The following is a 27,892-nucleotide window of genomic DNA, read 5'->3' on the forward strand; positions in this document are numbered from 1 at the left end:
CCGAACCCCTAAATCGGCGGTTATTTTTTCAGTTTTCCTACTTTTACAGGTACTAATAGAGATGCTCTCATTGCGTGTAGTTGCTCTTCCGCGGCGGCCTCAAACCCCAGGCGCCGTGATGCTCCCTATGGCGACCCCACCTGATGGTGGCTGACGCGGCCTCGAGGCGATCTGGAACTCGACAAGCGAGAGGAATGGAGATTGTGTGGTGGTGCGGAGAGGGATTCGGTGAGGGGATAAGGTATAAGCAGGTTGATAAGGGGAGAGAAAAGAGATTTTGATCGAATGGCTCGCCTCGCGCCGCACGCAAGGGAGGACCGTGCGGCCCCTCTCCTTAGAATTTTCCATGAAAAAATATACATGCCAAATTTTAATTTAGAATTTTTTAATATGCCAGTATAATATCTTAAAATATGCTCGTATGACCTGTGAGCCGAATTGGATTTCCCCGTGTGCTTGCCTTGACCCGGACTTGGTGATTCGGGCCTCAATCGTAAATTCAGCCCATATAGGCTATAGGTTGTTAGGCCGCAACTAAATTTAGCGACACGGAAAGCGCTGGAGCGCATCGCCGCCGCAGCGACGTGAGATTCAGGGGCCGGAGGCCGTCGCGACTGTAGATCCCCAGTTGGCGTCGCCGCCGCATCTTCCTCCAGTCCTCGTCGGTTTCGTCCCCAATTGGAGCGCGCGAGACAATTCGGGCCATGGCGATGCTCCGATCTGCTATTCGTCTCGCTTTCCGGCAGTCGGCGCCGGCCCCTCGCTTCTTCGGGAACGTTGGCCGCCGCAACCCTGCATCCACGATCACATCGAAAGTATGCACCTTTCGTAATCAACGTGGATGTCTTATCCCACCGCTGTGGCCGAGTCACCGTGTTAGGGTTAGTCGATTAGAGGATTAAATTAGGTCGAATCATATGAGGCATCATCACGCTTTGCGAGTAAAAGATTCGACATGTTTTATCTTACTGGACCATAACAGCTTACTATGCGAAAGCCGGCCCTGCATAACAATGAATCCATTATGAGGTCTGAGACCAGCAATTTGGGCGAATTGTTCTGGGTCCAGGTAGTGTGGCATAGATTTTGTTTGATCAGGAAGAGCATCGTTCGGCATATATCTATACCTAATAATAAAGGGAAAAGTGTTTCCGTGGTTTGGTCCGTCGAATTGCGCTTTGGTCCGTTTTCATATACGTCTTCGTCCGTCGCACCATCCAAAAATTTACTCCACACCCGGTTTAGTCTCTCCGTGTACGAGAACAACTCCAAGTTCATGTACTCCGTATTTGGTTTCCTATTGGGCACCTTTTCTAGCTCACACACCCTGGTTTCTATATTACTATCACGTGAGCTTGCAGAGACACTTGAAATAGGCGTGATCGATTACAACGAAAAGTGACGCTCTCCTGTCCGCTGGAGGGGGCACGCCGCCTGGCCGTTGACAAGGCAGCAGGCTCTCAACCCTTCTAAATTGGCCGGGCGAGAAACCCACGGTGTGAACTCCGTGTAGGCAGGGTCACGGGAGCGCGCACGGCTAGACGCTCGGGGACAGCGCCTTTGACAAACCAGATCGATTTCACCGTGTCGTGTGTTCCGGCGAGTACCAGCTAGCCAGAACCAAAGCTGGGAAAACCTGTCTAGATTTGCTTGTGTGTTGCAGGTTTGCAGTCTTGCCGTTAATCTCAAGCAGGTCGGATCGATTGGTCATCTCGGTGACAGTATAGTTCATCGTTCCCTTCATTTGTCGACCTGCATCCTGATAATTCGAGTCCCAAGTGGTACATGCGGGACACCCGCCGCGCCGCTTCCTCCCATACACTACACGCTGCACCGCATCGACCGGTGGAGCTTGTTCTACCCAACGATTCATTGGAACGCGCCGCGGCAGCGACAACATTGATGACGCTCAGGCTGAATTGCATTGGACACCGTCACCACCCCGTCAATCTATGTCAGTGGAGCCAGCGCCGTCTGCTGACCGGTTGGACGATATCCAAGAGAACCTCAGGCTGCCAGAAATTCCTCTCCGACCTCTTGCACTTCCTTACGGACCAGATAAGGCAGGAGCTCCTCTCTTACCAGTAGAAAAGTGGGCCTCCTAGGTGGCACAGGTGGCCGCCACGTCACCGGCTCGGCCGCCGCTCGAGCGGAGATGGTGATTGAGACAGGGGTTTCGCGCTCTCATTGGTTGATGCGGCGATCGACGGTCGAGAGCAATGGCGTTGGGGTTGCCCATGTGGTGTCTAGGCAGCATACCGAGGCGCCCTTGGGCCGGTCTGCTGCCCATCCGGGAGCCTGTCCTTCAAGGGCGACCATCTCGGCATCTCTCATGTGTTTGACTGCAGTAATTTGACAAGCGGGCGCTGAACTCTCAAAAGAAAAAAAAGACAAGCGGGCGCTGGAGCTCAGGATTCAGAGCTCGCGTGTAATGGTACTGCAATCCAGTATTCAGAACTTCTCATGTAGCCCAGGCGCAGAGTGAAACTTGTTGTTGTTTTTTCTTGTCTGATAAATGGCGGGTGTGAAATGCACCCGGATCCAGCGAGTTGCCCTCTTTCTCTTGGATTGATCTGAGTAGTGGTTCTGCATTATGTGCAAGTGAGTATATCTGATAATAAGATTTTAGTGGACCATCAGGGTATTGAATTTCTTCTAAAACATGTAAAACATGTGGTTTCAGTTTATTATCTGTTTACAAGATAATAAACTGATTCAAGTGTATGCAGATATATGTTATGCTAAAATAGAATGGTAGCAGTAGATACTATATGGCACAAGTATTGCTAAATCCTTTGTAAGCAAAAGAAATTCAAGTGTATGTATATAAATGAAATGCTAAAATGTGGTTTGTTGCACTCTAATTTGAGGTTGTCCGTTTCACTAAAAAGGATTAGAACTTTGATGGGAATGCCTGAAATTAAAGAGCTATGTACTCGGTAATATTTGAGAATGCATGACCAGTGCTAAAATTTGGCGGTGGGCTTGCAGCATTGAGCTAGATATATATACTTGAGTGCACACGGAGGTCCAGTTCATCATTTTGTGCAAGAGATTATTCCCCAAATTCCAGCAGCGTAAGAATTGTCCTAGGAGAGAGACATTGTGGCCTGGTCCCTACATTTTTTCTCCAACAATCAAGTGTTGCAATTAAAATTAATTACTCAAAAATCTTAGGCACACTTATTCTTTTGTATTAGTTGCGTGTCTGTTAAGAAAATAATAATTCTTGCCAGTAGTAAAATTATGTATGCTCCATAGCAAAGCACGGTTTAAGAATATAATAACATGCTCCATCTGTCCTCACTTTGAGGAGCATTGCGTGACTTAGATTTTATGAAATATGAAGACTAGATAAAAAACAATTTGGGTTACCGAGATTTATATGAAGAGTGTCAGACTACTGAAAATTAATAGAAATATATTCTAAAATATTCTTGATGGTACTTGTGTTTCCGTAAGTAAAAATTAGTCCGCCGCAACGCGCGGGCATGTTTCCTAGTAAATATAAAATCTGATGCTTTCATGTTTGGGACCACAAGAATTCTAGCACCTTGTAAGCCTGCATTAGTTGACTACTAGTTGCTCGTAAGTCCTTTAGGCTCTGTGTAATTGTTACCCTCTGTTCCTTGATGCAAGGTGTACTAGTTTTGGAAAAGTCAAACGTGACTACCTTTGACCAATCTTTTGAACTGTCTTGCTGAATCCGTGAGCAGGCAAGAGACAACCTGGCGAACTAAAACATCTTTCTTTTCTAGCCAGAGGAAAAGAAAGTCAAATATTTGGAAAATAATATTGGAATACCAAATCAGCGTTGTTGGATTCATAATTAAATGTATTTTAGTATACTTTTGTGTACTCTTTCTTACAATTTGGTGAAATAATTTCGATAATCTTTTTCAACTCTGATTTGCAGCGGAATTATTTCAACAGTAGCGAGTATGACTTTGTGAAGGAAGACTTTACGGACCCCTGGTACTTACATCATCCTTCTTTTCTATCAAATTTGAGTTGGTTGTTTTATTGTATGGCCTGGGGTTAACACCTAGAAAATTAGGAAGGAAAACTTTCGTAGCCACAACTATTTGAAAAAGTTACATAAGCAAAAAAGGACAGAGGGAAGCTTTATAATTTCTGTCATTTTCACCTTGGTGTCATTTATTTATTTTATTCTCTTCTCCATGTTAATTTTAAGATTTTGCTGAGATTCGAAATTTTACTTGGATCTGTTGAGAGATGAACGAAACCCTAGTCCCCCTACCGTTTTTCAACTTGCTTAAATTACATTATTTTGTCCCGATCATTTCTAACTGATCTATCTTTACAGGAATGCAGTAGACTTTTTAATTGGTGGCTTTGGTTTTGCCATAGGGCTTTTGTTCTATCACAATTTGAAAACATCCAGGTACAATACGGCACACTATGTACAGAAATCCACTTCTGATACTGGTCATTATGGACAGGAGAAAGCGGAGAAAAAAGAATTGTCAGAAGTGTCCATGTCTAACTGAAACTTGGTCTCGGTGGTGATATGTTCTACTTGTATGGGTTCATTGGCGAGCAGATGTATGAGAAGAAATCTAATAAAGAGAGAAGTACACTGTGCTGCTGTTCTGTCAGAGTTTTCTACATTTGTTTGTGTTTTTTTAACCATATCACTCTTACTGTTCTCGTTTCAATTTCTCTTTGAATATTTACTCATTACAATGAGCTATGATAGCCATGTTCTGTTTTTTTTTTCATAATTGCAGACGAGGAGGACATTCAGGAAGGTGGGGAGAGAGATTAGAAAACTAAGTCATGAAAGTCCTGATATGTTAGATCATTTAAATTAATGATGTTTGCAAATAGCTGCTTGTAAATTTGCTCTAATTTTTCTACTATGGAGTTACTTGTTGCTTGTAATCATGTGCAGATGTTATTTGGGCTGGCTCATTAGTCCCTTGTAAACATTGAATATTTTATATTTTTAGAATATCTCCACCGGCGGCCCCGATAGCGATTTGAGGGTCGGCGTTGTTTTTGGGCTTACACCGGTGCGTGCCAAAAAGTGCCAGCGCGGCTTCGAGCCCAGTAGAAGCGTCCGCAACCTTGTGCCGACCCTTTCGCAAAGGGTGTGAATTGGGCGCGCTGGCACCCTTGTCCACGTAAGAAAGCACCCGTGGGCCCTTTAGCCAGACAGCCGGTTTCCCCCTCCTCTCCTCCCACCCCTGCTCGATCCGACTCCCACCCATCGCCGTCATCCTCGCGTCTCCTGTGCTTGCCTTCCACCCTACCTGTCCATAAACCGTCGGCCATCGACACCGTCGCCACTCCCTCTACCGGCCACCGCTCTTTCGGTTGGAATAGAGGTCGCTGCCATTGTCGCCCAACCGCCTCGCTCGCAAGGTGTTTGTTGGATTGCCGCGATGGACATCGACGACGAGATGTTGGTGCAGCTATTCATGGAGGAGGAGAGCACTATCGTTGTCCGGCGGCGGCAGCAGCAGCTGATTCTGACGAGCCTCCTCCGTGTTCGCTAGTCGTTCCTGGTCGTGCAACTCGCAAGGATGTTCAGCGTGCTTTTGGGGTGCTTCGGCAGCGTTTCACCGTCGTTAGGTACCCTGCTCTCACTTGGTACGAGTCTCAGATGTGGGAGGTGATGAACACATGTGTGATCATGCACAACATGATCATTGAGAGCGAGCGCGCCGAACATGTGCATGATAATCAACCATTTGATTATCAGGGCCTCTCGCTGAAGTAGAGTATGTACCCCAACAATTTGCCGCTTTTCTTCACATGCACCAAGAAATCCGAGATGCATGTGTTCATATTCAACTTCAGAATGGCTGCGCATTTGTGGGCGAGGAGAGGAGTCACCATTAATTTGAATTATTATACGAATAATTTTTTGTGTGTGTTAAACTATGTTAAAGTATTGTATGAATAATTTTATGTGCTTGAAATATTGTTTGAAAATATTGTAAAGGAAAAAACAAAAGATTTTGGTGTGTCGGTGCGTGGAAACCTGTTCCCCAATTGGAGGATGCTCTGTCGGCATTCCCCATATACGACAGTACCGACGCACCTTTCAACGCTTATTTGGAGGACGCTGGTAGAGATGCTCTTAAGTATAGACTTTTCTTTTTGACAAATGTAGCAGCCTTGATGTGACGTCATCTCTGTGTGAAACACAAGTGAAAAGATTTTTTTTCTGCAGTTGTAACATACAGTGCTTATATTATATCATCGGAATTTGGGTCGGCCCTGGGATATCCAATGGGCCAGCGAGGCCACATAGTTTTCTTGGAATGGGTCGACCCATAACCCCGAAAACTGGCCTTGAGGCCATGGGCCAGGGCCGGGGCCGAGTCGGCCCATTCTCATCCTGAGCAATTAGGCTTTAACAGGCCCGCACTCACGAGTAAATAAGGCCGATATGGGCCGTAATGTCCTTTGTGGATACGCTGCGCCTCGAAGAAAACGATAACATGACCAGTTGACTCTTCAGTCTTCACGCCGGAGAGAGGAGAAGGGAGATCACGCACGCGGCGCAGGAGGATTTGGAGAGAGCATGGCGGAGAGGAAGGGCGTGCCGGCGCTCGGGTGGTGGCTGATGCTGGTCGGCTCCCTCCGCCTCGCCTCCGTCTGGTTCGGCTTCTTCAACATCTGGGCGCTCCGCGTCGCCGTCTTCTCCCAGGCTGATAGTGCGTGCCCTCCTTTTCCTCCTCCTCTCCCTGTCTCTGAGGTGATGGATCAGTTATTGTTGTGTGGAGTTTTATCTGTTTGGCGCTCCATTTTTCGGGAATTGGCGATTCAAGTAGAGAACTTGGGTCTTAGTAGTGACCCAAATGCTGGAGTCTGGCTTTGTAGGATCTACATCTGTGCTTGACTAGGAACGATTTGGAGAGACTAGTACAATAACAGAGTTTAGGGGACTGACTGATGTCATGCAGATGACCAGGCTAAAAAATATAATCATATGGACTGCGTCTTTGTTGATGTATCCTGAAGAGAAGTCATCTTCATGACGATGCAGATCAGGAACATTCATAGGAAATTGCTGAAAAGTCGTACCTGAAGCATTATAATTACTTCCTCCTGTCCGGTTTAACTGGCATGCACGTAATTTAAAGAAACTTTGACCACCAATTTCGTCAACAATATATAAGATATATGCTGTAAAAGATATAATATCATTGGATTCATAATCAAAAGAAGTTTTTAATGGTATAATTTCTATTTTGTTGACAAGTTTTTCTTAAACTATGTGCATGCCTGTTATCTAAACGGAAGGGAGTAGCATTATGAACCAATAACAGCCAGTACTCCTATAATAACTTTTTGGTCGCTTTACCGCAGCCCTCGTACTAATACGTTGCTATCTCCTGTCATTTGTTGTCAAGAGTTAGTTGTTCATTTCAGATAATATTTTAATCCTACTATGACCAATGTTTTCTATGCGGATTTGTTGTCAAGAGTTAGTTGTTCATTTCAGATAATATCTTAATCCTACTATGACCAATGTTTTCTCTGCGGATCTAATATGAAAATCACTGTTCTTTCTTTTACATGCAGTGTCTGAGATACATGGTCGCACTTTCGGGGTCTGGACACTTCTGACCTGCACGCTGTGTTTTCTGTGTGCGCTAAACCTCGACAACAGGCCTCTGTACATAGCCACCTTCCTGTCATTCATCTACGCCCTCGGCCACTTTCTCACTGAGTACTTGATATACCATACCATGGCTGTGGCAAATCTCAGTACAGTCGGCTTCTTTGCAGGTACTGTCCCAGAGCTTGAATCTCGGTGTGCCATTAATTTCACTTTCACCCTTGTCACATAACTAGTTCTTCAGTAACGTGATTTTCTTTGAGTACTAGCTACCACTGCACTTGTTTTGCTACATTTAGGTTGTTAACCCTGGCGCCATCGTAAATATTCATTCAGTATAGCGTTATGAAATAATGCAACAAGTCCAGCCTTTCAGGAGCTAGTTTTTTATATATATGTATTTTGAGTCATTGTACAGCTCTCCAAAAGGGGCATCTAAAGTTTGCTAGGCTTATAATTGGTAATCCAACCTGATCGGTAATAGATAATGATGCATATGTAGCTTCTGGTGGTTTGTAACTCATTCCTGATCAACTTAGTACTCATTCCTTTGCATTCAGGGACATCGATTGTATGGATGCTGCTCCAGTGGAATTCTCATGGGGATTCCCGCGGTTCTCACGCAGTTAAGCAGTCATGAGTGGCGTACTCGCACGTGCCGGGGGAAGGATACTGGAAGGATCCTTGCGGAAGGCCATTTCATGTTATCCCCGCTGGTGTTTGTTTACTAATTTTTCTTCCGTGTCTCAGTATTGTTTTGCTTGAAACATTTGTTGTAGATTCAGTTCATCCATGAAAAAACTGAAAATCAGGAGCTGTAACAAAGGAATACCATTTCTTCAGAGATCATTGTGGCCTGAAAACTACCCTAGCCACTCCTCGGCGCATACATGTTCTGATATTCCTGTATCTTATTCTCTTCTTTTCCCAAGACCAGAAATGTTGATCTTTGGGATTGAGTCTGTGTAACACTTTTGTTCCCACCACTGGCATGCTTTGTTGAACTCTTGTCATGAATCTACTCAGGCTGGCACTAAATCCATGCACGAATAACTAATTCAACGTTTCAATCACTCACTCAAACATGAAACACTTTCTTTGCGAATAAATAAATTATTGTTCATTTATCTTAATAACATGTTATATATAAGTTCTAAAAGAATACAGTGCAAGCAGCTTTCATAGCTCAGTTGGTTAGAGCACCCGTTTAGTAAGCGGGAGGTCTTGAGTTCAACTCTCAATGAAAGCAATCACCAAGTATTTTTTTTATGCCACTACTCCCGGTCATCAATACCACAGACACATCACGGAGCTTCTCTGCTCCTCATCATGGCGGATGGCGACGATCGCTGCTCCGTCCTCCTCCCGAGCGGCTCCTTTTTCCTCGGGTTTGATTGCTCCACGCAGTAAGAACACCATTCCATAGCTCCAACTTATCATCTTCCGTCCCGAATTTACTGATCAATCATGCACGGTCTTTGCTGTGTTTCCGCAGGTCGCTCAAAGCCACGGTGCTGGACGCCGGCCTCGCAATCGTCGCCCACGACGCCGTCCACTTCGACTCCGAGCTGCCGCACTACGGCACCGAGGGCGGCGTCCGCCGGGACCCGGCGGAGCCGGGCCGCATCGTGTCGCCGCCGCTGATGTGGGCCGAGGCCCTGGACCTGCTCCTCCACAAACTGAAGCCCAAGGTGGACTACGGCCGCGTGGCCGCCGTCTCCGGCAGCGCGCAGCAGCACGGCAGCGTCTACTGGGCGCACGGCGCCGGCGCGGCGCTCGCCTCCCTGGACCCGGCCGATGGCCTGGCGACGCAGCTCGCGGCCGCGCTCGCCGCGCCGGAGTCGCCCGTGTGGATGGACGGCAGCACCACGGCGCAGTGCCGGGAGGTCGAGGCCGCCCTGGGAGGCGCGCTGGCGCTGGCCGCCATGACGGGGTGCCGGGCGCACGAGAGGTGTACTGGCCCGCAGATAAGGAAGATGTTCCAGACCAGGCGGCGCGTCTACGACGGCACCGAGAGGATCTCGCTTGTCAGCTCGTTCATGGCGTCGCTGCTCATCGGTGGCTACTCCTGCATCGACCAGACCGACGGCGCGGGGATGAACTTGATGGACATCCAGACGCGCCAGCTGCGCGAAGATGCCCTTGAGGTTTGGTTTCTTGAAATGTTCAGAGCTTTGCTGCTGCATTTTGCAGGATCGCGTAGCAACGATATTCAGTTTTGCTTGATCTTTTGTCCAATTGCTTTCTGATTGATTCTGATGCATTCCAAGTTTACAGGCTACAGCTCCAGATTTAGAGATGAAGATTGGGAAGCTAGTACCAGCGCATGAAATAGCTGGAACTGTAGCTCCTTATTTTGTTCAGAGGTAGTACCCTATCTTTTTATTCACTGCTATATCTTATCAGATTGGTAGCATTATTGTGTTTGAAATGAGGCTGATGTTGTGGCCGACTAGTTACCTTCGTAAGTAAACAATATGAAATTGAATTGTACTCCAAATTAACTTCTTAGTCATTAATCATGAGTGTGATCAATTTGTCAGAATGATAGACTTGGATACTTCATGTTTCCCAGATTTCAGTTTACAAGAAAATGTCTGGTCGTTCAGTGGTCAGGGGACAATCCCAATAGCCTTGCAGGTACTTAGAGTTCTTCTAACTTTCTGTTTATGAATCTCTTCACACATATGATGTATCTGTTTCCTAATATCAAAGAATTTCCTAATAGAAAGCATACAAACAACGTGTGTACATAATGCAAATTTACAATGATATTCGGCATCCCTGATATATATGGTCATGCAGGATTAACTTTGAGCAGTCCTGGTGATCTAGCAATCAGCCTTGGAACGAGTGATACAGTAATCATTTATCACCATGCCTAAATTTTCTTCTATTTTTCAAGAGCAAGGTATAATATGAACATGTAGTGTAGCTTGTACATACTACATTGGGACATGGTTCTGAAATTTCCCCATTACACGAATCAAACCTATTTTTCTTGTGATGTGGAACAATTAGTAAAAGGATTTGCAAAGATAAGCAGGCTAGTCGCGTAACGCATTTTTTGTTTCTATTAACATTTGGCGGTGATTGTGACACCTTTATGATCCTTCAGGTATTTGGGATAACTGATATGCCTGAACCATCCCTTGATGGAAACATCCTTCCTAATCCAGTTGACCCCAAGACCTACATGGTTATGCTTTGCTATAAAAATGGATCTCTAACACGAGAAGGTACCATTTTTAGTGCCTTCTATTATACTGTTTCCTCTAGCTAACTCAGTTATTTCATGCCAGATATTCGCGATCGTTATGCCGAGAAATCATGGGATGTGTTCAACAACTTCCTTGAGCAAACAGACCCCTTAAATGGTACACAATGTATTTCAAGAGTCAAAAATCCATTTTTTTATCCCTTGTCTATTGACTCTATATCATGTATTTTTGGTCCCTTGGTTCTCAAAACTATCTAGATTTAGTCAATTGCCCTAGTGAAAGCAGTTTTGATGAGCATATGGTGTGGCAGGCCAGTCAACACAAAAGTTGAAAAAAGTATCAGGATAAATTTCGAGAAGGGGAGAGCCGGAGAAATCTCACAAAAAATGATTTTTTCTTCAATAATTTTTTTTTTGGAGAACTCAGCTAGTACTAAGAAAATTAGGAAAAACTTTTGAATATATTGAAACAAAAAATTCTAGAGTATTTACGAGTGTTATGTATTTTTAAAATTTGTAGAATGTTCACTAACTTTTCTATATGATATTTGTGTTTTTCTTCTAAGATTTCGTTTTCCTAATTTTTTTCCTTCAATTTTCCTGATTTTTACAAGTTGACACCCTTAAAATGATACCAGACATTTACAAGTTCTTCTTTCTCATAAAAATAAGAAATTAGTTCCATCAGGACAGATGCTTTGCACTTACCATAGAAAGGTAGCTTTCCCATGTATTATTGTGTCTCTTCTTTCGCAGGAGGAAAACTGGGATTTTACTACAAGGAACAAGAGATCCTTCCACCGCTCCCAGGTTCTTCTTGTCGACCTTGCATATTCTTTTGCATCATGTCTTTATGTCACAGCTCACACAGTGTGTAATTACTATATGCCTAGTTGGGTATCACCGTTACATTGTCGACACCTTAACCAGTGGATCTTCAGCTGAGACTGCACGACATCAAACAGATGAGTTTGATCCTCTGTCAGAGGTTTGAGTACTTCACAACTCGTCACTGTTGTCAAACGATTGAATATGCCAAAAACCTGGGACAGTTTTCACACAAAGCTATTCAGGTTCGTGCGGTAATAGAAGGCCAGTTCCTCTCGATGAAGGGCCATGCTGAGAGATGCGGCCTGCCGGTGCCTCCGAAGCGGATTATAGCAACCGGTGGGGCATCGTCAAACCGAGCCATTCTCAAGATCATGGCATCCATTTTCGGCTGTCCAGTTTACACTGTTCAGAGACCAGGTATGTGGATGAATATTACACCAATGTGTTCTTGCCCTGTTATCCACATTGCATCATCTTAGAAACAATGCTGAACACTATGCATCTACTCTGCATGATTGTGCATTGTGATGCTTATGTATTGCAGACTCTGCCTCTCTGGGTGCTGCTCTGAGAGCAGCCCATGGGTGGCTTTTTAAGCAGCAAGGTGACTTTGTGCCCATCTCACGCCTGTACTCAGGCCGATTGGAGACAACATCGCTCAGCATGAAGCTGGCTGTTCCATTTGGGGATTGCCAGGGGGACGCTGAGCTCCTGAACAACTACAAGTTATTGTTGAATAAGAGGCTGGAGATTGAGCAGGAGCTTGTCGAGAGGTTTGGTCGTCGTACCTGTGCGAAGTAGCTGGCAACATTTTTGTATGGATGTATAACACTTTTTAGTAGCGTCAGTGGCGCTGATAACGAGCCTTTCGAAAGTGCATAAGCAGATAAGGGTTATAGAGAAATTGGATTAGGTGTATTTTTTAGAGAACAGGTTCGAAGGCCCTTGCTTCTATATAAAAGCATAGACAGGTGTATAGTAAGCAGTAGCTACAAATTCAGGCATGGACTGTCACCACTATAACATTATGTAGTAGGATAGGATTTGTATTCTGTTGAACATGTTCGACTCAAAATCCAATGCTTTGATAAACTTTCATGTTCGACTCAAAATCTAGTTTTTGACTATCAAAAACTTAGTAGGATGGACTTGGAAACGGACAGAACATAGAAGTTTTTTTATTCCTATGATTGTGTGCTTTCATTTTATTTTGATTCACCTCGGTTCTAAAAAAATGCGTGAACACAGTGTATGATATGTTGAATATATAAGCAAATTATCGTATGCTTTAATCTGAATAAATAGTTGATAAAACATGATCATAGAAACAGTAACTGAACTAATCATGTAAAATGATAGAACAGATGAACAGATTGCATCTAAACATGATAAAATAATTACATTTACTACGTTTGTTAGAACTAGAAAACTCTATCAAAACTTGAAAGAGAGAGGACAGGTCACGTGCAGTGCATCCGGAGCCGCAACAGCAGCAGCATTTGTGTCGATGCAGTCACCCATATCGCCGAAGAGATTGTCGATGTCCTTATCGATGTCCGGGAAGAAGTCGCCGGCGGATTTCGGAGGCCTACTATCCCTTCCCTTGGTGTACGCAGGAAGATGGGATGGGGAAGATGTGGGCGGCAGTGCAAGGTTTTGGAGGCAGGTAATCTCATGTAGGTTTATATTGTGCAGATCAGGTAAATTGTAGGGCGCAGCCCATGTTCCAGTCAACACATGCCACAGTTCAGAAAATTGGGAAATGAAAATGGGATAACGCGTCCAATAATGACTTACTAATTAGTACACAAAATATAAACAACATGCATGTATATGAGCTCGGCTTGGCTCAATCCACGAAACACGAACACGTCGAGGCGAAGGGGCGGGCGATGTCGGAGGAGTGTGTGTGAACTCATTCTCTTCTCTTCTCACTCACTTAGTAGTGCTAGAAAAGGTCACCTTATAAACTGCTCCAACTCTCTACTAAATAGCAATGTGGGACTGAAGTTTAGTCTCACCCCTTGCCATGAGTGAATGGGTCATATGAGAATTTCAGAATTTGTATTGGATTAGGGGCTAGGGCCTACTAGCAAAGGAATTGTATGCCCCCAAGATTTCCAACCCTCTTCTGTATGGTGTACAAACAGATCATCATTAGCTTTGGCCACGGCTGTCAGATGGACTTCCTTGAAGCCTTTGTTAGTTTGGATGTCGGTTTTGACCAGCCCGCACCTGTTCTCGAGGACGAAGCTTGATGGAGTCATTTCATCGTCCCCTTCAGCCTTCCGAGCCCTCTTAGTGTTAGTGCGGTTTTTTTGCCTTCGCTTTCTTTGTGGCGACAAGCCTTGCCACCACCTCTATAGCAACCTTCGCCACAAGGCTAGACACATGGCCCTCGTCCACCGACACATCCACTACCTAGGTCTTTGCAATGGGTTATGAATCAGCCACAAAGGAGGGGATTTGCGAGTCACCAACGTAGATAATGGCCTAGATAAATCAATGTAATAACATGCAGATCTAACCTTACACAAGATGTGCATCATGTACACAAGAGCTGAATGTACAGAGCTACAAGGAGCTGAAGATAAACAAGACATCATGTTAGTGATACATTTCATGAACCTCCATACTACAAACACATAAGCCCTAGCAATACTTTTTTTCGACCCTACCATACCTAGATCACAGATGAACAAGTACTACACATGAAAAACCTAGCTAGATCTGCCCTACCACAGCAAGATCTAGCCCTACCGTACCAAGATGGAGGTGTGGCTCATTGATGGAGGCGAAGGAGAACTTGATAAAGAAGAGGAAGTAGGCTTGCCACCATCACCGACCAGAGATGAGTGCGCCGCTTACCGGACCCGACAACAAAGTTCGAAGGGGGTCCCATGTTTGGAATCGGGTGGTGAGAGTGAAGGGTAGAAATACGACAGGAGTTTCGGTGAGAGGTGCCCCATTTTCCCTCCAACGCATGTTCCTGCCATCTCCATGGTCGGCTAAGCTCGTGTGGGCAAAAATGCTCTTTTGCATCGGCGGGGCGCGAGACGAGGGTGACTCTACGGAAATGATAATTTCAACAGTTCCTAGCGGGTCTGGCCCATAGGTACTTTGATAACCGTGCGGGCTACAATGCGGAGGGAGACCAGACATCCACCTGGTTTGGTTGGGGAGGATGCGAGCTACCAAACACGTCCGAAAGATAGAGATGCATAACTTGAAGTTTCTGATTTGTCCTCCTTCCGGTTCTTGCTCCAAAAAAGATTCTATGTCTAGATCCCAACCAACTTGCATATATGCTGTTGTAGATGTTTAAGAACAACTAGCTAAAAGGAAAGCTTCAAAAAAAAAAACCCAGCTAAAAGGATACCTGAGAAATTTGCTTTTGGTCTTGCATTCCGTCTGCTGATTCAGTTTTATCGCTTGTTTTTGCTGAGCGTTTGCAGATAACTTATGAGGGGGACCGGATCGGACGGTGGTGGAGATGTACAAGTCCATCAAGAAGCATATGCCAGCATCCCTTTCAAACCTCAAGGATGAGTTGTAGGGCATTGCACCATTGAGCTACTCGAGGCTGCGCGACGAGTTGCGTGGCTCCACGATCGAAAGCATGAGGTGGAGAAGGAATAGCTAGAAAGCTGTCAGCTTGGACAGATTTGATGCTATCTTCCTGCTAGTATCCTAACCTGGCTAACCAAGATGGCCATACAAACACTCCTTGGTCCATGTTATTCTGCTTTCGAGTCTACAACGATTTGTACCATGTACTTCGATATGTATCCTGGACATTAAACATTTTTCTGTCGGATATTTGATGCTCAGTAAAACCTGCATCGCTGTCAAGCTATGTAAATTTCTTGCCTCTTGTAAACTGACTAGAGTTGCTTCTTGTTCTTCCTTATGAGAACCTGCATATAATCTACCATGGATGACTGTCAGTAGTGATGAATTTAACTGAAGACGAAGCTAGGGTTTAGCCGTTTAGGGTTCATTCTACTCTATGATTAGTACTGATGACACATCGATTATAATTGATTATAAGATGCGGGCACATAAATACTTCCTTTTGCTACCAAGAACATAGGCAATGCCAGGTTGCTGTTGCTTCCCTCGTACACATCAGATGTTCTTTAAAAAACTGAGACCAAGAGTAGTCCAAAGATTCCCATTATTATGTAAATATAAGGAAGCAGAAGCTATGGCTGAGGGGCGTAAATATAGATGATGGCATTGCAGGGATCATCATACCCGAGGAATTTACAAAAAAAAAAAAAAAAATCCAAATAGAAAGTGCAGCTACTCGCAAGAATCAAACATCATAGGAAGCTCACATGTGCTTCAAGATAAACGCAGACAGTCTACCACGGAAAGAACAGTGATACAAATGGCAAGTTCAAGGAGAAGATGGTTTACAAACTGAGGCAACTTTGCAAACTAGCAAGAATGATTTCAACCGCAACACAATGCAGATCAGAATCAGGCAGCTACAGCATGACGTTCTGCTTCCAGCAATGATACCCCAGATAAGAAAATATAAAGCAATGCAAACAGATTTCAACCAGATATGCCAGCAACAGTCTCAACTCATGTCATCATAAAGATGATTCTAAAAGCACAGCGGAGGGCAATCCAGTGCAAATTATACAAAAAAAATTTGGCAAGTCACCATACTAAATGGACAGTCTTTTTTGTATTTGTTTAACTGTAACAAGAAATTTGTCGCCTATCTCCTTGACTTTTTATTTCGGGACTTGTTGGAGCCCTTCGGTGGTTCTGGAGCCTTTGCCGAGGTGGTGGATTGGCTTGCTTTCGAAGAGGCACCACCTACATTGGTGGCAGCTGCATCATGCTTACTCACAGAACCTTGGGCACCTCTGACCTGAGTCCCCCTCTTATTCCTCTTTGGACGGTAACTCGATCTCTCCCTCTTGGGAAGCCACCTCTCAGGATCTGGGGGCGGCCCAGGGTTTGCTGGATCAAAGTTCTTTGGATATTTAGGCTTCCTCTTCCTCTTCTTAGCCTTTTGCTTCTTCACTTCCTCAGGAACATCCACCTTCACGGCTTGGTCTACATGTCTTGCACCAGATGTCTTCTCCAGACTCTCCACGTTAATTCCCTTAAGACCAGGCAATGGTTTCAGCTTCTTCTCATATAGCTCAGCTTTCTCAAGGTCTGTGCGAGCTGAAGTTGCAACTAACCCAGCCAACGCTTCCGTGCTCCCATAGCTCTTCACAAGTTCCTCATACAGTTGACAGGCCTCTTCATCACGCCCATGATTGAGCTTAAATGAAGCAGCCTCCCGCATGAACACATCTAACTTGTTATCCTCTGTCATGGCATTCTTCCACCACTGGATAGCAGAATCAAGCACAGAAGCAGCACCATTAGAGTCACTTAGACGCTCTTTTAGAGCTACTAGTGTAGCAACTGTTGCAGGCATGTGCTGGATGTCAGATATTTTAGACAGCGAGTCAGCAGCAATTTGAAAATGATTTGCACTGGCAGCAATCTGGGCAAGTGCAAGGAGGACTTCTTTAGAATTATCAGGATGCTTCTCAGCATAACGGCTAAGAACTTCTTCAGCTTTCTGGACCTTCTTTTCTCTCACGTGAACTGCAGCTTGAAGTAAAATAGGGAATATGCTGTCTTGAAACATGCCAAGCAGTCCACTGACCAACTCATGTGCCTTAAATATACAATACAGATTGGCAATGTGTTAGTTTGAGTGAAGCAAAAAAACAAGAAAATAGAACATGACTAAGTTAGGAAATAGTGGTGACTAACGCTTAAAACTGACAATGAAACTAACTATAACATAATGCCAAGTGAATGTATGTTGGCCAAATATGGGTGAATGAAAAGGATCAGAATGATCACAATTTCCTACAAAGTTGACTGATTATTTTGTTAACTGAATCAATGACACTTTAAAGGGAATCACGCAAATAAATGAGAACATATGGGGGTGGCGTTTTGACACCCGAGCACAACTGCTCCAGATATCTGGTCCACATACATGGGCTTGGGATCTGTTCCAAACTGAATATCTTGCTCAGATACGGTCCTATGGAGATTGCGTAGAAACTGCAAGGTATCCATTGCGTGTGAGCCAGCTGCAGGCAGTGGGTTTCAGATTCGGTGTCAATGCTCGTAGCAGATGACGGAGGGCACCATGGCAACGTACTGAACCACCGGCCCTGGGACTCTGCACTTTCATGTTCCATTGTACAGAAACACAGCTTGATTTTTTTAAGCAGGCCGCGTTAGTGGATTAGTTCTAAATTTTCTGCTCAATTTTCACTCAATTAAAACATGTTGCAACAACAAATCAGAAGAATTGCAAATTTACTTCCCATTTTTCACCCAATTAGTACATGTTGCAAGAACAAAACCTTTGAAAGAGATGAATAAAGTATTTGAATCAATAAAAGATGCTTTTGCACACAGCCTAAAACCTCGCTTTTGCATCAAAAACAGCTGCTCAATCATAATTGGAAGAACGAATTCTAATCCAGAAATCACTCTTGTCGCTGCCTTGTAAGAACAAAACACAAAATCAACTGATACTTGAACAGATCTGGGTGAAGGGAGAATTTGGATGCATGGACAAAACAAGTCAGATTTCAACAAAGAAAATCAGTTAAAAGTGAAGTATTGCACAGATCTTATTTTCTCTAAGATAGAGTAAGATACGTCAGAATAGATTGGAAGTACTACAAAAAAGTGTCAAGAACGAGTACAACAAAATGCATTACACACAAATTAGTTCAGCAAACTTTCAGCAAATATTGTGGATATTGGTCCAGAACGTCAACAGACTTCTGTTGTGGTAGATGAACTTCATTAACTAGGTGTACAGACATGGGCCATGCAGCAATAAAAAAGGACACCGGAATTATCTATACGAAGCGGAATACATCTTCCAGCATGAATCTCCATAGTAGTGCATGGTCTGTATTCTGGGTTCATGTAAGCCCATAGCATAAGCGAATTTCCCAGAACATATGAAATAAAGAACACTGAAATGATGTAGGCCATATTATTGCAAACAGTTAATGAGAGCTAGGTGCCTATGTAACCAATCAAGCAGATACTTTATATCAGTTTTCAATCAAATGGTTATTACTCATTGAGTGACCAACATCCAACAGATGTGATTCTTGACTCATGCTAGCTAAAATTCAACATAAGCTTACTATAAAAAAAGATACAAAAGTGTCACAAGTACAACAAACAAAAATTCAGCAGCAGTATGATCCCAGATGAGTAATAGATCAAAAAAAATTACATAAACAGGTAAATGGGAGATAGATCAATAATGCAAGGCAAACCTGGTCAATTTTATTTGCATGGAGGAGTAAGAGAACGCGAGCAGAATACAGGGCTTCTTTTTTCCTTGGGGGTAACTTGAATTCAAGGCTCTCAATAAGTTGCAACTGGTTTGGAGCTGTAGACTTCTCAACAAGCTGGTCAAGCTTCCTCAAGCTATCAGCAGCATCCTTTGTACCTTTCAATGATATAAGGTTAGTTGTTGCCACAGCAAGTGATGAGGGATCTCCTGATTTCTTGTTTGTCATATTAACATAGGTTTCCATAGCTTCTTGAGTCTGTCCTTGTAACTGAAAATGCAGATAGAAAATTTAATCGTTTGTAGCCAAAATTAGGTAACAGGGCCCAATAAAGATTGGCTACAAGAGAATCGACCAAATTTAGGTACCTGCTGTACATAAGCAAGCTGAGCAGATACAGGAGCTAATTCGTATTCAATCTCCTCTTCTGCATAATCTTCCACCATAAGCTCCTCCTTCCCAATTCTACAGGCAAAATAAGAAATTGAAATCTAGCTAACCACAGGAGCTTAATAGACTTGCCAATGGCGTGACTTATCCAGAATTAGATACATAGAATTATGGGAAAGAGTGGAAGTACTACTGGACCAATGAACTAATCAAACTTTTACTGGTTGCCAAGCCTCTAATCTTACAAGAGAAACGGTATTGATTCGATTATCAGTTCATTAAGCCAGGAGTATGCATTCATTTGAGATATAAGTTTGCCAGCAAAAGCACCTTTTCGCCAAGTCCAGCTGCTCTTTAGCTTCTGAATACTTCTTATTTTCTATCAAGGTGCAAGCAGAATTATATGCAAGCTCAAAGCTCCTAGCATCTCTGAGCGCTCTAGTGGTAAGATCAACCTTTTGCGCCTTCATGGCTGCATGTACTTCAGAAGCCCTTCCAGCTGCAACCAGAGCAGCAATGGTATTTACATTTAGATCCACTGAGTCAATCTTATATTTTTGAAGCTTCTCATAGCTATTCAAGCAATCAGTCATTCTTGCTAGTCGGTAATAGATCTGGGATTCTAACTGGAGAACAGCAGCTGTTTCTTCTTGGCCATTCAATATCTCCAGAGCTTCTTGCAATTTGTTCTGCCTGTAGTAGCAGTATGCCTGAATATAGATAAAAAAAATACTATTCAGCGCATGTGTACATATTATCTTTTATTATCAGCAAATAATTGTCCTAGTGTTCAAGATTTATAAAAAATTCAAAGAAAACTATTAGTCTATAGGAAAGTAGAGACCCTAAAGAAATGTCAAAAATATCAACACTTAAGTGACAATGGAATCCAATCTTAGTTCATCAGCCGTTATACTGCTATCCAACATGATAGTGAATCCTGGCTATGTTTTAGTATTAGCTATCAACCAGGCTGACGGCATTGCTGAGAAAACCTTGCCACCTACATATAAGTAAAAGTAGATCATACAGGCATACAAAAGATCAAAAGAGATCAACATATTGATATTTTTATCTGGATGCTAATTATCAATAAAGGAGTAAAAAGGCCATGTTTAAACAAAAACAGTCCGATCTTAAAAAAACACAGTTACAGCTGCTCAATACCATAACAGACAAAGAAACGTAAAATGAAAATGTACAAGTCTCATGCAATTATGGACTCTTTGCACTTGCTGGAAACTCAAATTTTAAATTTAAGTTCGACAAGCATAATAATAAAAAATGCCATCACAAGTATTTAACTTGCAGGGCCACAGCTTCTTGCCAGGCGGCAAACAACTCTTCAGTGTGCATTGAAAGTTTATGATTGCACATGGATTTAATCAGTGTGCATTACAAATCCCAGTAGCAAGCTTTGTTACACAATGTTGTTCTCTAAATAAAATTATATATGCAGTGCTGCCAGTATCGTGCCCAGCAATCTGTTGGACATCAAACTATTTTTGATAGTCAAAGGTAAACTTTCCGTCTCGTCATCACCCAGATCGCCAAACTTTGACCTTCAGGTATAAAAATAATTAAAAGAAGAGGAAAACTATTGGTCTATATGGGAAAGTAGAGATCCTAAAGAAATGTCAAAGATCAAGTGATCAATATTTAAGTGAGATCGGAATTCAATCTTAGTTCATCACCCATTATGCTGCTATCCGGCATGATAGTGAATTCTGGCCATGTTTCTGCATTAGCTATCAACTAGGCTGCCTGCATTGCTGAACAAAACCTTGTCACATGATGCTTCATATCAGCACAGTAGATCATGCAGACAAAGAAAGCACCAAAAGATCTCTTCATATTAAGAAATTTTAACAGGATGTCAATTATTATCAATTAAGGAGTAAACAGCCTACGTTCACCCATAACAAGTCTGATCTAACGAAAAGTTACAGCTAATCAGTATCAGGACAGGCAAAGAAACGTAAGAGGAAAATGTAGTGCAAAATTGCATGCAACGATGGAACTCACTGGAGCGTCAGAATTCTAAATTTAAGTTAGACAGGCATGATAATAATAATAATAAAATGCTTCACCACAAGTACTCGGATCTGACTACTGCTAGATCCTAAAAGCCGCGGCCTACTGATCCACGCAGTCACGACAGCAAGCGAACACGGACGGATCCAGCGCACCGCCAAGGCTGTAGAAGGATCAACGTGCGGCTCACCTTGTAGTAGCTGAGATCGATGGGGAGGCGGTCGGCGGCGCGGATGGCCGCGAGCGCCCTGTCCGTGTTGTCGGACTTGATGTGCGCCACCACCTTGCATCGCACCGCGTCCTCGTCGCCCGGCGCCACCGCGAGAACTGCAGGATTAGCCGCGGGGGTCAGTGTCGCGTAGAGTTACGGCGTGGCGCCGGAAGCGCGTCGGGGGAGAGAGAGAGAGTGCTTGACCTTGGTCGGCGACCTTGACGGCCTGCGGAAACTGGCCGGCCTCGATGTGACGGTGGAGCGCCGAGAAGAGGTCCTCGACGGAGACTGGCTCCGCGGCGGCGGCCGCCGCCGCGGCCTTCGATTTGGGCGGCATCGGGATGTGGCTCGGTCGGGGAGAAGACGGGTGACGAGACGAGCGAGGAAAAACCCCCGGTTCATGGACTTGTTTTGTCCCGCTTCATCCACCGTCCATGTAGATCCAACGGCCAGCAAACGATCCAACGCCAAACGACTTGGCTTTGTCCTAGCGCAGCACGACGCGTTCTCGGGCGGAGCTCTGCCGCTGCCGCCGTGGGGAAAGGGCTAGGAGCGAGCTCCGGCGGTTGCAACTGGAGAAAACGGTGCCGGAAAGCTCCTACTCCGTACTACGCCACTCCAACTGTATCCTCCGCGCAATGCCATCCGCTCCGCTCCGGCGGCTCCCCCCGACACAAGAGCCTAGCAGGGATTCACAGTGATATTTCTTCAGACGCTGCACACAAAAAAAAACCAAATTCAGCGCAGGAGGCAAGTCGGAGCCGGCGCCATTTTCTTCAACGGATGGCGCCGGAGCTCAGCTCACTCCCCTCCCTTTCCCACGGCGGTTCCGGCGGCGGAGCTCTGCCCGGGAACAGCCCGCGCTAGTTCTTTCCCCTTTCCAACCAGTCGATCTTCAGACGAGACTGCAGGACATCATACATACGAGTTTGATCCTCCGTCAGTGGTTTGAGTACTTCACAACTCCTCAGTGTCTTGGGATGATTGTTGAACATGACAAACACTTTTTAACACAATGTTATTCAGGATGAGGGGCCATGCTGGCCTGCCAGTGCCTCCGAAGCGGGTTGTAGCAACCAGCGGCGCTCGGCGCATCGTCAAATCAGGTTATTCTCAAGATCATGAGCATGCATGGCATCTGCTTTCAGTTTCTGTGTCCTGGCCCGTCCGTCCCCGTTAAAAAAAACTGCGAGACCAAGAATCTTGCTTCTCACGGTCAAAACAAGAATCTTGCTGGGTCTACAAGATTCTTACGCACAAAGAAAAGGTTGTGCACAATTTAAAGCGTCCACTTTTGCGATCCCAGGTGTCTTCCAGTTTGCGCTTCTTGCCTTCCACTTCCAAATGTCGACCCCAAAGCGATAGCGAGAATCATCCAAAAGTTAGCCACCGTGCGGGCGTAGCGAATCATCCAAAAGAGATCAATATTTTGCCCGACACCATCATGTACGCGCCACAAGACATGTTAAAAACAGTCGACATGGTACTCCTATCTGTTGCATATGCGCTTTGGTTCGGTACTTCGGTAGTTTGAGGTGGCTGAAGCGTGGTCTAGTTCAGAGATAAGCTCTCTCTCTTTTCTTTTTCTTGAAATACACTTTGGTTGATAGATGTAGACGCACATACTGTCTGACAAACATATTTTAGAATATTTTTTGAAACATATCTTGTTGTACATCCATATATTTTATGTTCGCACATAAAGTTTCATAATTTTTTCTGGTCCATGAGAAAAGATAATTTCCACTGCTGTAAATCTCTTTTGATAGGATATCTTTTTTCAAAGGCCACAAAAATGTCATTCCTAAAAAACTTTGTATGCAAACATAAAACGCTAGGAAAACACCTTTTTCGGAGAAAATAAGATATACTATTTCGGTGGTGGCGGGACGGGCAAATTGGGAGAAGCTATAGGCCATTGGATCGCATGATTCCAGAAGTGCAAGGGCCCAGATCAAGTATTTTTATGGCACTTATATGCCTCAAACGCCTAATTCCCTGCACCGCACACAGGAGAGGCGGCTCGGGCGGAACCATAGTGGCAACCTCCTCCTTCCTCTCCACCATGCCTGCCCTGCCGCCATCGAAGGATGCTGCTGGTCAAAGGTTGTGTGGCGGGTTGAAGTGATGGCCTCTCCTCCCGAGCGCAACTAGCAGCTACGGGGCCCTCTTCCTCCTCGAGTGGTCGGATCTCCAGCCGAAGATTTGCAGCAGTCCTGGATGGCGCAACTCATACGGTGGAGATGGACGCAGGGGTAGCGGCCCCGGTCTTCTTCGGGGACCTTGGCGACTGTTGTGGCCGCAAGGGCGGCACGATGCCTGGTTCGGGAGACTTGACGTGGCTCGGACCCTCATCTCCGCATGGTGCAGGTGGTTGCAGCGGTGCCCGTGAATTCCATGGTCTGCTTTGCGAGATGGCCAGCGGGCAGGCGACATCGTGGGGGGCTGCCGATCTGCCTAATAAAGGAGGCGGTCCTAGGGTTCTTCTCGCGCCAACATGTTGTTTTTCTTGTTGCTTTCCCACACTGATATGGCTAGTGACAAATTTCGGAAGGCTCCACCGACAATCTCCATTGGGTACGGGATGCCTATAGATTGGTAGATCGGATGACATTTGGCCGTACGCACCCATTTTCTGGCCATACAGTTTCAGGAGGGCGTGACGTGAAGCTTCGTCGTGTGTTGCCATCATGGAACAAGTCTTTCGAGTCCCAAGGTGAAGTCAGTGGCGAAGAATGTCATTACGGCCTAGTAATCGTGGACTGAGTCTTCGGAGCAATGAGGATTTTGCTTGGTGATTGTGACTCGTAGTAGCCACATCGGCAAGTGTGGGTTGCATCACATGAGGAGTACAAAGTCTTCTATGTCAGGGTGAAAATCCAAGGACTACAATGGTCTTGTTGAAGACATTATTTTAAGAGCACAAACTTTCTCCATGGCGAAACATAAGATCTATGATCGGACGGCAACAACGTTTTCACAGTGCTTCCTTCTTGGAGAAATGTTTTTGGAGAATTTGGATTCATGTGTTATCTTTGTGGTGGATGTGATGCGGTACAGGGAGATAGATCACGGAAGCAAACATTTGTTTTCTTCTTCTTCCTTTTGAATTTTGTTTGTGTGCATCTGTAATGCGTTTGGGCATTGCGTCGTTGCTCCGCGATATTAATATATTCCTTTTGTCTAAAAAAAGTATTTTTCTCTGCACCTTCGTATCCAAATTTCAGTGTTACTAGCACAAATGCCCGTGCGTTGCACCGGGAAAGAAATTAGTTTGTGTCACAAAAATGCCCATAGTAGGTTCACGTTTATAGAGACGCAGCGTGCCAAAGAAACCAGTCAATTCGTGTGCGTCCACGACACACTACACGATTAGGGCTATTTTCGTTCGCCGCTTCAGCTAGATCATCCAATACACATGTGCTAGTAGAGCCATCAGATGTCATCGCTACCTCACCTGAAGGCCTCACAACAATCGATACCACAAAATTTTTTATTGCACGGGCACTTTAGACATGCATCTGGTAACATGTAGATACCGACAGGCAGTAGGCTGTCAATGCACATAAAGATCCCCTTTGGAGGAAAAGCATACCCACATAACAACGGATATCCAAAAATTGTTAAGTTGTGAACCGAGGCATAGCCTGGTGGTTGGGATGGACTGATGCATCCCCGCCCGCGCAAGTTCGAGTCTCCGTGCTCGCAATTTGACGTACACACAATCACTTCTAGTAAAATCATAGCGCTTTGGGTTTCTTTCCCTTAAAGCTAAACAAAAATTGTTAAGTTTGATGCAGAACGGTAGACACAGAAGCAATTATAACTTGAAATAAATTGTATTCACAAACTTGCACAAACTTGCATGTTCTCTTAGCCTCTCAGATAACTCCAATCATAATTCAGCTAATTTTTTGGATGACTCTCTTTTAAGTGATTCTCGGCGCTTCAGCTGTCAAAGTGTTGCAAAAGAACACAATGGCTAAACTGAAACATGCTAAGAAGAAAGGTTTACATAAAATAGCGGAGGTTATTCTCAAGGAATTCAGCAACCAATAATCAGCGGAGATTATAAAGGTTACTTCGCTCCTAATGTCAAAGAGTTTAGCAACTAATAATTCGAATTCCTCCTCTGTTAGAGACTACCTGTTGGAATTCAGACCAAGAACCCAAGCAAGCAACCAAGATCCGCCCAATATCTCGAGGGAATCAAAAGGTAGATAATTAAGAGGCGCTGATCTAATGGATCGTGGGATTACATGGAGTCAGTGCAGCCCGGGCACTTGAGGAGCTCCTGAAAAAATGTGGAGCTCCAAAGTCCAACCTCAAGCATTATATCAGCTGATACATTGACTAATTCTGGACGTTGGCTTCCCTACCAAAAGTGGGGATCAGCGAAAACAAATCTCAATTTGCTATTGCAGTCACAGGACCCTTGCGTGCTAGCTCGTGTAGCAAAATTCTGACATATACCCTAGTTCAGTTTTGCCATGTAGGAAAATACACAAATCAGACATGTCAGAATTCCGCTCCCAAATCTTTTAATCTCAACTGAATCCGGACCAATTGCATGTCACCGTCGTCGCCCAGCGGGGCAGCCCAAGAGTACATTGAATCCTCTCCCAAACCGCCTCTACACCAATCCTCAGCCAAATCTTTCAATCTGAATTTAATCCTGATCACGGAGGCGGGTAGTCCATCTTGAAGGTCTGCGTGCGCCGAGGAGCGGGCAAAACAAGGAGACGGCTCGGGCGCGGCCCTCCGGCGCAGTCGGCTGCAGCTGTCAGGTCGTCCATCAACTGTGGCCTCCGTGCCGCGTAATAACGGTGACGCCTAGCCAGCTCCCCTCCTCTTCGTAGAGGAGAGTAGCTCCGATCCCTCCTAGTAGTCGGTGCCCATGGCGAGCCGCAGAGACGGAACTCGATCAAGTCTCCAAGATTGCCCATGGCCTAGTTAATCATGGTTTGGACCTCACGCGTAGGTATTTGGGCAGGCTCAATCTATCGGGTTCTAGCCGAACTCTGCTACGGGACCGAACGAAGGATTCAACGTCGGGTTCTAGGTGGACTCCGCTACTCGTTTCAGGCCTAAGACTAAGATGGAAACATAACACGAACTCAGCGCCTGACGAAGACGTAAATTGAGACGGACCAAAACACATTACGACGGACGAAACCACGGAAACGCTTCTCCCTTTATTATTATTAGGTATAGATAGATATAGATTATTAGGGAATGTTATGATGGTGAAGAAATAAAAAGAGTTTCCGGCAAAATCCAGCTGGCTCTGTGAAGCCGTTATACAGCGACCGGGCGACGGTCAATTTTATCGCGCCGGGAGGATATGCGCCGGGATATCCTGAACAGCGGAATGAAAACGAAAGACGGCTCGCACCGTCGGTCCTCGCCACGCCTCCTCACTCCCGTGCGGCCGTGTTGGCTAGCTGTTTCCACATGCATGCGTCCGCGTGCCAAAGGAAAGACACTTCGCCGCCGCTGGTCGCCATGATCGTATCGGATAGAGGATGGAGCCATGCATGGAGGCGTACCCAGTCGATCGGTGACCATCCATACGTGACGACGTCCCTCTCGGCTGCATTCACTGCCCACGTTTCCCTCAGCCCGATCGAGTCCGTCTCCGCCAGATACGCACGACTAGGACTAGGAGAGCCCGCGCGCGCCTGACATGCATGATTGCATACTCGACCCCGTGCCGTGCTCTCCTGTCGGCTGTCGCGCCCCTGATGATCTGGAAAACTCGAAAACGGCTTTTGAGCCCTCGGGGACGGAAGGGCCGTTTGTTCGATCTCTATAATCTCATGTGAATATGTGATCTCATCTGATCGCGCGCGCGGGGACTTGTTCGCGCGTCGCGTCTGTCTACGTCGCGCGGGGATTTGTTCGCGCGCCGCATCCGCGTCTGCGTATCAGGGAAGAAGGAGACGAACCTGCGCCGATCCATAGACGAGCAATCATCGTCAATCCTCGCATGTAACTGGTCTACTAGTCTAGTCTAGAGTATAAATGTATAATACGATAAGAGGTACAGCTACTACTGGAGCACACAACTGACGTCCTCCTTTGTTTTCTCCTCGATCGAGGGCTGCTGCTGCAGTGCTGCTTCGGGTTTGCAAAAGCCGATGAAAGCGACGACCGCTCTCGATCCAGACGTACCGTGTAGGTGGGCGTGTATCATAATCGGGGCCTTCCTTGGCTGCTTGCATGAACTTATCCAGAGACCTGTCTGCCGG

The 27,892-nt window shown here is 45.1% G+C and overlaps 4 protein-coding genes and 1 non-coding gene across 6 annotated transcripts; 4 read left to right on the forward strand and 1 right to left on the reverse strand.

Annotated features, from left to right (window-relative positions):
• The first annotated feature begins 534 nt into the window (after positions 1-534).
• Positions 535-4,964, forward strand: LOC127335456 (uncharacterized). 2 transcript variants are annotated; one of them, XM_051362106.2, is made up of 4 exons: positions 535-815; positions 3,917-3,975; positions 4,328-4,405; positions 4,752-4,964. In XM_051362106.2, the coding sequence occupies exons 1-4, from the start codon at positions 705-707 to the stop codon at positions 4,795-4,797; spliced, it is 294 nt and encodes a 97-aa protein (XP_051218066.1). In that variant the 5' UTR covers positions 535-704; the 3' UTR covers positions 4,798-4,964. The 2 variants fall into 2 exon arrangements, with proteins under 2 accessions (XP_051218066.1, XP_051218065.1); XM_051362105.1 differs by lacking the exon at positions 4,752-4,964 and having other exon boundaries at positions 4,328-4,647.
• Positions 4,965-6,463: 1,499 nt separating this feature from the next.
• LOC127335457 (ergosterol biosynthetic protein 28) lies at positions 6,464-8,605 on the forward strand. The gene is made up of 3 exons (XM_051362107.2): positions 6,464-6,689; positions 7,561-7,767; positions 8,158-8,605. The coding sequence occupies exons 1-3, from the start codon at positions 6,557-6,559 to the stop codon at positions 8,235-8,237; spliced, it is 420 nt and encodes a 139-aa protein (XP_051218067.1). The 5' UTR covers positions 6,464-6,556; the 3' UTR covers positions 8,238-8,605.
• A 167-nt stretch (positions 8,606-8,772) lies between these two features.
• TRNAT-AGU (transfer RNA threonine (anticodon AGU)) lies at positions 8,773-8,846 on the forward strand. Its single transcript has one exon. It is a non-coding gene; the product is annotated as a tRNA-Thr (tRNA).
• Positions 8,847-8,849: 3 nt separating this feature from the next.
• Positions 8,850-12,746, forward strand: LOC127335458 (xylulose kinase 2). Its single transcript, XM_051362108.2, has 11 exons — positions 8,850-9,003; positions 9,093-9,744; positions 9,875-9,963; positions 10,173-10,237; positions 10,403-10,458; positions 10,716-10,836; positions 10,900-10,974; positions 11,574-11,627; positions 11,711-11,805; positions 11,891-12,065; positions 12,193-12,746. Exons 1-11 carry the CDS (start codon positions 8,927-8,929, stop codon positions 12,447-12,449), a joined length of 1,716 nt encoding a protein of 571 aa, XP_051218068.1. The 5' UTR covers positions 8,850-8,926; the 3' UTR covers positions 12,450-12,746.
• Positions 12,747-16,222: 3,476 nt separating this feature from the next.
• LOC127335459 (uncharacterized) lies at positions 16,223-22,025 on the reverse strand. The gene is made up of 6 exons (XM_051362109.2): positions 21,846-22,025; positions 21,621-21,757; positions 19,727-20,106; positions 19,375-19,471; positions 18,989-19,276; positions 16,223-17,343 (listed from the first exon to the last, which is right to left on the reverse strand). Exons 1-6 carry the CDS (start codon positions 21,976-21,978, stop codon positions 16,381-16,383), a joined length of 1,998 nt encoding a protein of 665 aa, XP_051218069.1. The 5' UTR covers positions 21,979-22,025; the 3' UTR covers positions 16,223-16,380.
• Between the last annotated feature and the right edge of the window lie 5,867 nt (positions 22,026-27,892).

The sequence above is a fragment of the Lolium perenne genome, chromosome 2 (genome assembly GCF_019359855.2).
Source record: "Lolium perenne isolate Kyuss_39 chromosome 2, Kyuss_2.0, whole genome shotgun sequence".
Classification (NCBI taxonomy): domain Eukaryota; kingdom Viridiplantae; phylum Streptophyta; class Magnoliopsida; order Poales; family Poaceae; genus Lolium; species Lolium perenne.

Excerpts from the sequence above, each read along its gene's own strand:
- LOC127335458 (XM_051362108.2), top strand. The coding sequence starts at position 8,927 with ATGGCGGATGGCGACGATCGCTGCTCCGTCCTCCTCCCGAGCGGCTCC. Across the intron at positions 9,964-10,172 it reads GCTCCTTATTTTGTTCAGAG|ATTTCAGTTTACAAGAAAAT; the intron begins GTAGTACCCTAT and ends CATGTTTCCCAG. Across the intron at positions 10,837-10,899 it reads TGGATCTCTAACACGAGAAG|ATATTCGCGATCGTTATGCC; the intron begins GTACCATTTTTA and ends ATTTCATGCCAG.
- LOC127335457 (XM_051362107.2), top strand. The coding sequence starts at position 6,557 with ATGGCGGAGAGGAAGGGCGTGCCGGCGCTCGGGTGGTGGCTGATGCTG. Across the intron at positions 6,690-7,560 it reads CGTCTTCTCCCAGGCTGATA|TGTCTGAGATACATGGTCGC; the intron begins GTGCGTGCCCTC and ends TTTTACATGCAG. Across the intron at positions 7,768-8,157 it reads TACAGTCGGCTTCTTTGCAG|GGACATCGATTGTATGGATG; the intron begins GTACTGTCCCAG and ends CTTTGCATTCAG.
- LOC127335459 (XM_051362109.2), bottom strand. The coding sequence starts at position 21,978 with ATGCCGCCCAAATCGAAGGCCGCGGCGGCGGCCGCCGCCGCGGAGCCA. Across the intron at positions 19,277-19,374 it reads AGCTTGCTTATGTACAGCAG|TTACAAGGACAGACTCAAGA; the intron begins GTACCTAAATTT and ends CTGCATTTTCAG. Across the intron at positions 17,344-18,988 it reads ATGCAAATAAAATTGACCAG|GCACATGAGTTGGTCAGTGG; the intron begins GTTTGCCTTGCA and ends TGTATATTTAAG.
- LOC127335456 (XM_051362105.1), top strand. The coding sequence starts at position 705 with ATGGCGATGCTCCGATCTGCTATTCGTCTCGCTTTCCGGCAGTCGGCG. Across the intron at positions 816-3,916 it reads CATCCACGATCACATCGAAA|CGGAATTATTTCAACAGTAG; the intron begins GTATGCACCTTT and ends TCTGATTTGCAG. Across the intron at positions 3,976-4,327 it reads GAAGACTTTACGGACCCCTG|GAATGCAGTAGACTTTTTAA; the intron begins GTACTTACATCA and ends CTATCTTTACAG.